Here is a 12,708-nt window from a genome sequence, read left to right as displayed (position 1 = left end):
CTCTGTGTTGGAGGAACTATTCCCCTGGCTGCTAGAGGAATTAGTCTCCCCCAGCCTTGCCTTTTCTTCCCCAACATTCCCAATATCTTCACTCAACATGGCAAATCTATTGGGATGTGTCAGCTCAGAAACGACCTGCCTCTCCCTATTGCCCCTGCTTCCCCTTCTGTCACCCAGCTATCTACCTGCTCCTCACTAACAGCAACCAAGCTACCTACTTGCACCTCACTAACAGCGCCACCATCTGCACCACTAGTCGAAGCAAGGAAACAAAAGAAAACAGCGCACAACGCCAAATAGTGAAGCAAATTCAACAATATATTAAAGAATTAAAAAGGGGGTAATATATCTGCGTACATGAAAAAGGTTGGTAAAAGGCATGTAGTGTGTATCACACTGTTTACCACTCGGCGGCTGTTAGCTGTAGATTCAGGTGCTTGCTTCCCTCTGCTGCTGCAGCTCAGTTGATTCTGGGGCAGGACGTCAGTCTTTTCACTCCCAAGGGGATTTCCCTTCATGCAGCCAGGTTCAGCAGCTGGTACTGGGGCTCGGTGAAATCGCTCCTGCTTCCTGGCCCATATGAAGCTGCTCCTGTACCTCGGCAGGTGTATCCTCTGCACAGAGGTTAAAACGCAGCTTGCTGGGGTGCCCTCAGCGTGCCACGATGCAGCAGTGGTGGATTCAATAGGGAAGTTTGAACAGTCTTACAAAGTCTCTCACAAGTGTCCAAAACAGCACACAGGATGAAATAAAAACAGGACAGGCCAATACATAGACAAAGGCCAATGTAAGCAGATATAAGGCAATAGAATGTTACATCCAACTAGTTTCGTAGAATTAACTACTTCTTCAGGGAGCAGAAAGCAGGAGCGATTTCACCGAGCCCCAGTACCAGCTGCTGAACCTGGCTGCATGAAGGGAAATCCCCTTGGGAGTGAAAAGACTGACGCCCTGCCCCAGAATCAACTGAGCTGCAGCAGCAGAGGGAAGCAAGCACCTGAATCTACAGCTAACAGCTGCCGAGTGGTAAACAGTGTGATACACACTACATGCCTTTTACCAACTTTTTTCATGTACGCAGATATATTACCCCCTTTTTAATTCTATAATATATTGTTGAATTTGCTTCACTATTTGGCGTTGTGCGCTGTTTTCTTTTGTTTCCATTCTCTTAGTGTGTGTGGGGTGCTGAGCCACCCCTGCGTTTACAGCTGCAGACGCCATTATCCCCAACACGGTTATGTGGCACTTATTATTTAATGTTTAATTATCTCACTGTGGGAGTTGTGGTTTAATTTTTTATAAATTTTTTATCACTAAATTGATGGTATAGTCACTGCACTGTATATATATATATATACATTTAAACTTTATAGGTAGTTAGGTAGTAGCGCACAGTTTTTTTTTTTTGTGTTTACAGTCGAAGCAAGGGCCTGCTCAGTGTGCTCTAATTCCCTTTCAAGATTGCCAATGTCCCTCAATATTGTAAGTTGCCTCTTAAGATCAGCAATCTCTGACTCTAAAGAGACCACCCACTCACACTTTTCACAGCGGTATGCTCCTTGGAACAGCTGCTCCAAGTGCACATACATGTGGCAAGATGTGCATTGAGTGGCATTTTCAATCCTGCTCATTCTAGCAACTATGAAGTTTAGAAGTACTAACAGTAAACTGTACTTCAATAACTATACCTTGTTTAACCGCTTCCTTGTTCAAACTGCTTCTGGTTCTAACTACACACACTTTAAACAACCAGCACTTGAAATCAACCACACATATCAGTCAGTACACGCAAACTCAGGATTTGTTAGAAGCCTCTGTTTAAATAGGGACACCCACCAGGTGTGTTAGGTTATCAATTAACTAACCCCACCCACGGCAGGTGTGTTAGGCCAGCCAATTAACCAACCACACCCACTGCCTCAGGCAGGAGAAAGGGAAAAAAAGTTACAGGCTTCAAATTACAGCACACTTTAAAAATAGATTAACCCACTGCACACTCCCATGATTTATTTAACAAAAATAAAGCCAAAACGGAGACGCCATGTGTGAAAAACTAAGTACACCCTTACTGCTTCCATAAGAATTAAGATGCTAAGTAGCAGACAGGTGCTGCTAATCAAATGCCCTTGATTAATTGATCATCAGCAAGTGTTACCACCTCTATAAAATCCGAAGTTTGCAGGTCTGGAGCATTCAGGTGTGTGTTAACACAATGCCAAGGAGGAAAGACATCAGCAATGATCTTAGAGAAGCAATTGTTGCTGCCCATCAATCTGGGAATGGTTATAAGGTCATTTCCAAACAATTTAAAGTCCATCATTCTACAGTGAGAAAGATTATTCAAAAGTGGAAAACATTCAAGACGGTTGCCAATCTCCTCAGGAGTGGACGTCCTAGCAAATTCACCCCAAGGTCAGACTGTGCAATGCTCAGAGAAATTGCAAAAAACCCAAGAGTTAAATTTCAGACTCTACAGGCCTCAGTTAGCATGTTAAATGTTAATATTCATGACAGTACAATTAGAAAAAGACTGAACAAGTATGGTTTGTTTGGAAGGGTGCCAGGAGAAAGCCTCTTCTCTCTAAAAAGAACATGGCAGCACGGCTTAGCTTTGCAAAATTGGATCTGAAAAAGCCACAAGACTTCTGGAACAATGTCCTTTAGTCTGACGAGACCAAAGTGGAAATGTTTGGCGAAAATGCACAGCTCCACGTTTGGCAAAAACCAAACACAAACACAGCATATCAGCACAAACACCTCATACCAACTGTCAAGCACGGTGGTTGAGGGGTGATGATTTGGGCTTGTTTTGCAGCCACAGGACCTGGGAACCTTGCAGTCATTGAGTCAACCATGAACTCCTCTGTATACCAAAGAGTCAAATGTGAGGCCATCTGTCCGACAGCTAAAGCTTGGCCGAAATTAGGTCAAGCAACAGGACAATGATCCCAAGCACACCAGCAAATCTACAACAGAATGGCTGAAAAAGAAAAGAGTCAGGGTGTTACAATGGCCCAGTCACGCTGTGCTCACCACAAACAAGACAAGACCCCGGTACTGAGATGTGAGTAGTAACAAACACCAGCCACAGGTATGGGGGCCACATCCGGAGTGTAGGTTTGCCTTGACAGCCGGGTCAGGGATGTAGAGATCAGAGTAGTCTTTATACTTGCCGAGTTCAACGTAGGAGATATCCGGAGCGTAGAAGATATACTTTTGCCGAGGTCAGGGTTGGAGAGTGGAGAGTGGTCGAGGTACAATGCCGAGTTCAGAATTAGAGAGAAGCGAGGAGTCAGAGAAAGCCAAGATCAGGAGCCAGAGGTTGGAGTAGTCAAAGCAAGCTGGTTCGGTGCACAGAAGATCAAACTGGAACAAAGTAACAGGACAGGGACAAGGCAGGAACAGCAATTGTAAACTCAGAGTAACAAGCATCTATGCTCAGCCAATGTTCCTGTGACATTGGTGAGCATATATAGGCTGGATCAGCCAACCCCCATGGGGGGTGGAGCGGGGGCGGGGCATCTGCGGTAGCTGTGATAGGTCCAGGGCTCAACGAGCAGGTGTAGCTGTTTGTGCAGCTAAAGAATGCACCTATGAGCAGGTGCAGCTTTTTGGCAGCTGGTGGATCTTGACACGGAGCTTGGGGCCATGGCGCATGTGTCACATGTGAGCTCTTCGCGCAGTCAGTGCATGGCATGATCCGGGGGCGGAGCCAAAGTCCGCAGCGTCGGATGACGCCATTTTGGCGCGCATGTATGCTGCGCGCGTCTGGTAAGGAATGTGGTCCATAGGCACCCCGCGCATGTGCGGTGGTGCTCGAGAGGATGCGCGGAGCGGCTGTACTTCGGTAATCCTTACAGGCCCAGTCAAAGTCCAGACCTCAACCCGATTGAAATGCTGTTGCGGGACCTTAAGAGAGCTGTGCATAAACAAATGCCCACAAACGTCAATGAACTGTAGCAACGTTGTAAAGGAGAGTGGGCCAAAATTCCTCCACAACGATGTGAGAGACTGATAAAGTCATACAGAAAACGATTACTTCAAGTTATTGCTGCTAAAGGTGGTTCTACAAGCTATTGAATCATAAGGTGTACTTAGTTTTTCACACATGTCTTCTCCATTTCGGCTTTATTTTTGTTAAATAAATCATGACACGGTGTAATATGTCATGTGTTGTTGTTCATCTGAGGTTGTATTTACCTAATTTTAAGACCTGCTAAGGAACAGAGGATTGTTATTATGTCCTGATATGTAAAACCATAGAATTTAAAGAGGGTGTACTTTCTTTTTCACACAACTGTAGATGTATCAAGAGTTTTTAGACTCAGACATGTTTCAGTAAAAACTCTGGCTTAAGGCTTGTACAAGAAGCACCATGCCTTTAATTTGGGCAGATAGCTTTTTTACAAATTTAAAAGGGACATTTTCTGTGATGTACAAATTAGTAGAAAAGGGGTCATATGGGCCTGGGTTCAATTCAATATCGCCTGCCAATGCTAGTAACAATACGAATAGAAATGTAAGTCATTGATTATGGGTTGCAAAGAAATGATGTTTGAAATTGCAGTTTGATTTATTGGTACTAAGTGAGCTATTTTTCATGACTCGCCACCAACATTGGTGATGCAACAATGTTTATAGTGGGAAAGAGAGTTAGGCTGAGTTTATAGTACTTGCTACGGTGACTGCGACGTTGCACAGCGCCGTAGCAAGTTCATGTTGTCCATCGAGGGTGCCCATAGTGGGTGCAACCGCAACCGCGTGACGTCAGCCATCGGAGATCGCTGGGAGCCAGAAGATTTTGATATTTCCAGCAATTGAGGGGTGACGTCACGGGCACGTGAGTGGTTCAGCCAATGAGGGCGAACCGCTCACGGCCACGCCCCCCTGGTTGCCCTCTCTTGTATCCTGCTCCAGAGTGCAGGAATTGCTGTAGTAGCGGCGACAGCTGATATCACACGGTCACGTCGCCGCTATTATAAACTTACCCTTAGATTGTAGTGAGATCACAGCAAAGAACAGAATTCATTCAGTAACATAAACATTTTCAGCAGATAAAAGACAAGAGCTACAGCAGGGGTGCGCAAACTGGGAGGCGCGACCCCCAGGGGTGAGCGGGATTTTTCTGGGGGGGCGGGAGGGGGGCATAGGTGGTTGCAGAGGCCCCGCGCTTTTCCCCAAGGCATTTAAATTAGATGCCGGAGGGCTGCGTGAGGCCTCTGCAACCTCAACTTACCAGGATTCAGCCGGCTTCTGGTCACGTTGCCATGACAATGCAGTGCCAAAATGACGCCACGGGATCATGTGACGCATCGTAATGGCAATGCGCATCAAATGATGCTGCAGGGTCGCGTCACGTGACCCTTAGCATCATTTGACGCCGGGTCACTCGAGAGAGGGGGTGCAAGCGCAAGTACCGGGACACAGGGCTCCTTATGCTCCTTAGAACAGTAGACTTCGTTCCTTAGAACAGTAGACTTCGTTCCTTAGAACAGTAGACTTGTGAAAGTGTTGAGTAGGAGGTTTCAAGGGTTGTGAACTGAAAATATATCATAAACAGGGCCGCCAACTGATTTTCTGGGGCCCAGTACTAGAGATCCGACCGGGGGAAGCCCACGTCGGTAGCGTTGATGTAGCAGACATTATTGCTCCTCCTGCCGCGTTGTAGCTCGACACACAACGCGCTACAATGCGTTATTACACGCCCTGCTGCATGCCGGCATGTGGCGATAACGCCTACTACAAACTATATACAGTAGATTAATTTTTCCGTAATTTGTAATATTCTTGTTATACTGTACAGTTCAGTCAATCTGGTGACAAGTGAGAGATCCCAAAAAATAACTGATATGGTCTTGCCACTGCTTTCTGAAAGTGATTTGCAAATGATCTCAACGCAATTGGATCTACAAAAACTATGGCCCATATTTACTAACGAGCTATTCCATTAGACACCATATGGTGCCAAATAATACGTTATGGTCTATTCAAGTAAATGGGCTCAAAGTGATGTGTCTTATGGCCGAGCATAATTTAGTAAACATGCCTGCATGTTCATTTTAATTAAGCACTACCCACTGGTCTGTTGGTTATAGCAAATTATCTTTGGATAATCAGGTTGTATCATATTTGTATACTGTATGACACACTCTCCTCTCCTTCTACATTTTCCTTTATGTTCACATCTTTTATTGTTTTTAGAACTTTTTGAACAAATAATAACATACAATATTATTGTAAATGATCCATAAAGATTTTTAGCGGGATATTGGTATGATATTGGTATGACACTGTATAAATAATATTAAGAAACATATATTTATCTCTCTTATATAGGAATATCCTTCAATAAAACTAAGGCACGTGCTTCCCACTAGCATTTCTGAAGAGGCTGCTGGTAATCGGATTTCTTTAGCCAGCTCATCTGAAACCTCAATCTGGTAAAACATGTACACCGTATACTGCCTTGAATGATGTTTTATGGGTATTGCCTTTCAGTCGCTAAAAAATATGCTTTATAGAATTGAATCATGTTTTGTAGAAGAAGAAGACCTGTTTACAAGCATTGGTACATCCACAATGGGAACATAGAAGGTTGTTCCTTAGACAGTGATAGTCCCAATCAGGGCATTATCGCAAACAAGCTTCAATCCATCAGTACATTTTTCATGTGATAGCTTCCCGATCAGCATCATTGTAGTTTAATTAATAACTCCCTTAATGCGGACATGAGAGGTGTTTTACATTTATTTATGAATTTTTATGCTTTCAAAAGGTATCAACAACTATTTCAATGTTTCAGCAAAGTAGTTTCAGTGTGCGTTGGAGTTCACTTCATTGTCCCATTGTCAATCAGCTTTGTGAACCAGGCTTCCAGCTCTGCATGGCCCCAATAATATGTACAGTATATGTACTTTTTTTTAAACTGTATAGTGTTAAAGGGACTGATACATTCCTGACAAAAAAAAGTGAGTCATGTGGATAGGCTCTTTAGACTTGGCAGATATCCACATGTTACACAAAGAAATAAACTTTGCATTCATAGTGGTTTACCTGCCACAATGACTAACGAAATAGAAGCATATTTTAGGCATGTATTTAAGGGATCTGTGAGATGTGCATTTATTTCACACTGTGTATGCTCCATTACAACAAAGGACAATAACAGTGGACAGTATAGAGTCCTATCCTACAAAAGCTGGAGAATATTGAACTTGCATATCTTTTATTAAGACATCATTCTACAGTGATTTATGCTCTGCAAACCATATTGATCTACGCTGCCCTCATATAGATGTGCTTATTCTATTTATTTATTTATTTTTATTCTTTTTTTTTTTACGTTTTGTATTTCTGCTTTTTGTTACATTTTAGTACATATACAAATGTACCCCTGTGTGATGGGCTCCACACAGACTCACACTGCCCCCTGGCTGGTTCCTCTCCAGTGTGCTCTGTACATGTGACTGTAATGGACATGAGAGCAGCAATGATAACAGCTGTGGAACAGGAGGGATTATGAGTGAGAGGAGCCTTTGAAAAGTGGGACGGCCAAGTTGAGTCAGAGGTGCACGAACCTGAGTGCTGTCAGGTTCGGTCGAGGGTTACAGAGGGAGTGCACGTATGCATGTGGCAGCAGGAGCAGAGCTACAGTGCCAGACGTGGATGAGACTTCAAGCACCGGCAGAGGGGACCCTAACAGCTACAACGCTACAAAGTACAGTGGCACCAAAGCACCTTTTTTGAGACACAGGCCTGCAACAGTTAGTATACAACGAGCAACCACGGTGTGCTGACACCATCACAAGCCAACATACTGTACCCAGGATTGGGTGGCAAATACACTACTGACACTGACTCACACCCGTGTAGCGTTATTGGGGATTGTGTTGTATTTGTGTACTGTGTGTAGTGATCCTCAGGAGATAATCACAAGGTACCAGAGTTAGAATTGCATAAATAAACTAGTTGTATCACCCATACTACGTCTGTGTTCTTCTTGCTGACTGACCATAAGGCCATGTGTGGCCCAGTAAGTTAGTAATAGGGACTGAGGCCCCGCCTCAGCAATAGTCATAAGTCTGAGTGCTAAAACTAGAGGGGTCACATAAACATTATTACATCATACACAAAATAAAAAACCCTGAAAATTACAGCGCCAAACTAGTATAAATCGTTAACTAACAGTGAGGAAAAAAATGGTGAATATAATAGTACCAAAAAAATGACAAACCACATAAAACAAACAGATATTCACCATATACTGTATGACAAGGATCAAAGGGTGGAAAGGGTGAAAGACACAAAGGGAAGGGAAGCCAATTAGGATAATAAACCAGGAATAGAAAATAAAAACCACTGGAACTCCCAGACAGCTATCCGCAGGATCAACCACCTTCCTCGATACTTCTACAAAACAGAAAGGGACAGCGCGGACTCCATAGTGTAAAAGGTAATAGGTTTATTATCAATGTTAAAGGATCATACAGCTGCACATCCAGGAATGTAGTGTATATGATTCAATGCAACAAATGTGACCAAGGATGCTACATTGGGGAAACCAGCCAAAAACTTCAAGGCAGAATGAATATTCACAGACACTCTAAACAACACTATGAAGAAGGAAAATACTGCTCACCAGTGGGACAACATTTCTCACAAACAGATTATTCCATAAATAATTTAAAAATCAAAATCCTCAATGGAATGTTGAAACGCACCCAAGAACGGAAAACATTTGAACTCAGAATGATAAGACTCTTTGACATGACACCAAAACAAAGGGACTTAGGGGGCTATGCACTAAGCTCCGTGCTTTCGCGCCGGCCTGAAAAAAATTATCACGTCCGATAAAAAATGAAGCCGGCGTCGCGATTCACTAAGGCCCTCAACCCATTTTCTATCGGACGTACCCAAAACTGGCTTATCGTGCGTGCAATGTTTTTTCCCTCTGCTAGCGCACTGAAACTTCCCGTACGCTAGCTGATAGAAAAAAAAGTCGCATGTAACATTTGCATGGAGATTTGCCATCTCCATGCAAGGCTGTTACAGGCGATCGTACACTAAATAAATACATTTTAATAATAGTGTACATGAGCAGGGGGTCTATGGAGCTGAACAGCATTGGTTTCAGGTCAGAGGACCCCCTAATTCAGGAGTTACAGGCCCCGTTATGGGGTGCCGGTATCCCCTGCAGAATTTCAATGTCCCGGTCACGTGACGCGGACGCTTGAAAGTGCGGGGGATACCGGCACCCCATAATGGGGCCTGTATCTCATGAAGTAGGGGGTCCTCGGACCTGAAACCAATGCGGTTCAACTCCGGAGACCCCCTGCACATCTACACTATGAAACATGTATATTAAAAAAAGATTTAACAAACATCAATACACGAGCCCCCCCCCCGCCCCGCCCTAACACATACAGTACAATAATGTGCAAAATTACTATTATCCAGATATGGATAATAGATTATTTGCTCATTATTAAACACTGCATTAGCATACCTAAATAAAGTAAATAAAAACAGTAGCCAGCTAATCCAATGAATACAAGCAGTACCAACATCAACAATGAAAGATTTAAACCATTAACCAATGAAACCAATTAATTCTTAAACCATTTCAAAATGAATAGTAACACTAACCAATCAAACCAATCAATTACTACAACATTAATGAATGTAAACATTAAAAGACAAAGAAATAAATTCAAACAATATCTGAAAGAACCATAAAACGCATTAACTAACATAATACAACATTAACTACAAACGAACACCAATCGTAAACATTTTATTACCATTAAGCAGGAAAAAAACAAACAATCACATCTACATAAGGAATTGAAATTAAAAAAACCAACAGCAATACCAAGCCACAAATGCCCCCCCAAATATTGTTATACTGTAATAATGTATTAATCTGTACCCTAAAGTGGCACAAATTAATATATTATCAATCAATGTGCCACCCCCAAAAAATAAAAAAACACATCCAATGAAGAAACCTGTAAATGCTAATGCAGTGTTTAATAATGGGCAAATAATCTATTATCCATATCTGGATAATAGTTATTTTGCACATTATTATACTGTATGTGTTAGGGGGGTGTATTTAGTTAGAAATAATGTTTAGTATTTTTGTAGGCACAACATTGGTACCGCAGGCCCGGGACTCCCGCGGGGACCCCGGGACAGTCGCAGGGTCAGCCGGGGACACCCGCGTGACTCCCGGCCTCCCTCGGGGAAGCCGTGGACACCCGCCGGCCTGTTGTATGGGTTTTGCGCCTGCAAAAAGGTAAACAAAGAATTTTTTCTAAGCCCTGCTTTTTTTATCACCTGCCTTTAGCTGGTGAGCTTTATACAGCGCAACTTTCACGTACGATAAGTTTGCATTGCTTAGTGAATCCCGCAGAAGGGCAGGATTCAGCGCAAACAGCTGATCGTACGAGCAAAGTTGAACTTTGAAAAATTTCCAGGAAAAAGTCAGTTTTAGAGCGCAAAGTGGCTGTTTGCGCGGCTTAGTGAATAGCGCTCGGCAGAACTTCACGTTCTAAGAGCACTTTGCGCTCTTAAAACGACTTATCACTGCCTAGTGAATAGCCCCCTTAATGCGGATATGGGGTTTCTCACACACTATCAGAATTGTTTGTAATCAAAGAATAATGCAGATAACATAAGGTTTCACATGTGGGGGGAAACAGAGAGGGGATGCAACCATAAATATAAAGGTCCCCAGAGAAACCTACGACCGGCCAGTCAAAATCACAAAAGGGAATATATCCCACCCTCAGCTGAAGTATCCCTATGCCAATGGAACAGAATAATAAATCCACCCTAGGTAAATTAAGAGCAAGGAAGGTGAAGTGTGTATGTCTGATGCTAGAAATCCATATCACAACTACTTAACACAACCACCAATACTTAGTTCCTAATCATACTGCACCGACACACTTTATTCGAGCAAATACCCAGTATGTACCTGGCAGATACCTGGAATGCGCCGCTCCTCACCTCTGACAAGCCCCGTTGTGTTTGCCTTCCCAGCCTGGGTTCATGCCTGGCTGACGGGCGGCTGATCTGTTAAATGATAATGATTAGGATTTAATAGGCTGCAATGCTTCGTGTGTCTACCAGATGGCATAAATTCATGAATTGTAATGCAGTATATATATAAAAACTGTGCAGTATTGCAGCCAGCGGGAATAAAATGCTTTAATCCCTGCTTGAAAATAACCCAATGCACTCGGGCAGAAAACAGTCACAAACCTCAATACACCCGGGTATACCCGAATTCGTGGGACTAGCCGAGCTCGAATAAAGTGTGTCGCCAGTGTAAGTCAGCTGCAGCATCACTCAGTCACTCTGCACTCAAGATCCATAATATTGGTACAGGAAGCGCCCGTCTGCACAACTGACGCGTTTAGACTCATTGGTCTTCTTCCCGACTAATCAATTAAACGACTTATTCCATAAAAAATTGTATAAACATTATCTTTCAACTTAAATTTTTTTATTGGAGTTACCTGTACAGACATTATTTCACAGCCCATTGTGTTACTTCCAATTACAGAAACATAAAAAACACAAAACAAACATGAAAGCTTTATAACTGCCAACAACCACCAACAGATGACACTACAGACAAGACGGGTCAGACAAGGGAACCGGGGGGGGGGGAGGGAGGGGGGAGGGAAGAGAGAAGGCGTCGGGGTCTGAGGCGGGGAGCTTCTTTATACGCTGCTGTGCTTTCCAAGTCCTGGCAGATACTGAGTGGGATATCTCTCTGGGACAAGGCCTACTTTTGTGTCTGCTTTCCGAACCTCTACCTGTGGGGCTGTCTTCTACCAGTTCGTCGCTATGTCGTGTTGTATTTCTGACCTTCAGAGGAGAACGCATCTATTTTTATCAATGAAGAATCGAGGCGGCATCCACCCCTGGGATGTCTAACTGAGCCAGCCAAGGTGCCCAGACTTTTAGGTAATTTGTGCCGGAGTCATTAACCAAACTTGTTAATTGTTCCATCCGGCAGACGTGCCAAATCCTGTTTCTGATCTTAGGGATAATTGGGATATCTTGCTGCTTCCATAATGCTGCAATCTCGCACCTCGCGGCTGTAGCAAAATGCGCGACTAATTTGTGTGCTGCATTTGACAGACCCTGGACCCGTCTGCCCAACAGGAACACCCACGGGTCCAGGGGGATCTCCAAACCGAGAATCCGCTGTATCCAGTCTCTAATTTCTTCCCAAATAGGGGCCACTCTTGTGCAAGACCACAGCATGTGTCGCAGATCTGCCACCTCCCCGCACTGTTTAGGGCAGAGCGGGGAGTAGCCCCTGACGAATTTAGCTAAGCGAGTTGGGGTATAATACCACCGCATAAGGACTTTATATGCGTTCTCCTTTAATGTGGTACAGATTGAGCTTTTTGCTGCTGTCCCATTCCTCCTCCTCTAACGTCTCCCCTAAGTCCGCTTCCTATTGTCTAATGTAATGCAGTCTGTTTTCGTTGGGCGTCGTTGGACAGATCACTTCCCTGTACATTCTAGATGTAAGTCCCCTTGTGTCCGTACCTCTGGAACACAGCTGCTCAAAATTAGTTCGTGCCGTTCTGATTGGTGATTTGTTTTAAAAATCTCTGATCTGAAGGTACCTAAAGAATTCACTGTTTGGGATAGCTTGAGAAGCTTTAATTTGCTCAAATG

General features: G+C 43.6%; 1 protein-coding gene across 3 annotated transcripts in view; it reads left to right on the top strand.

The window, feature by feature from the left end:
• FAM13C (family with sequence similarity 13 member C) overlaps positions 1–12,708 on the top strand; it is a 507,877-nt gene that overhangs the window by 114,367 nt on the left and 380,802 nt on the right. For all 3 annotated transcript variants that reach the window (XM_075612947.1, XM_075612948.1, XM_075612946.1), the window contains exon 4: positions 6,340–6,443. In XM_075612947.1, coding sequence (XP_075469062.1) covers positions 6,340–6,443 — 104 coding nt within the window. The remainder of the gene's footprint in view (positions 1–6,339; positions 6,444–12,708) is intronic.

This window comes from Ascaphus truei, chromosome 8, assembly GCF_040206685.1.
Source record: "Ascaphus truei isolate aAscTru1 chromosome 8, aAscTru1.hap1, whole genome shotgun sequence".
Taxonomy (NCBI): Eukaryota; Metazoa; Chordata; class Amphibia; order Anura; family Ascaphidae; genus Ascaphus; species Ascaphus truei.
Note: the sequence above shows the minus strand (reverse complement) of the source record. Positions and strands in the feature narration are given on the sequence as shown.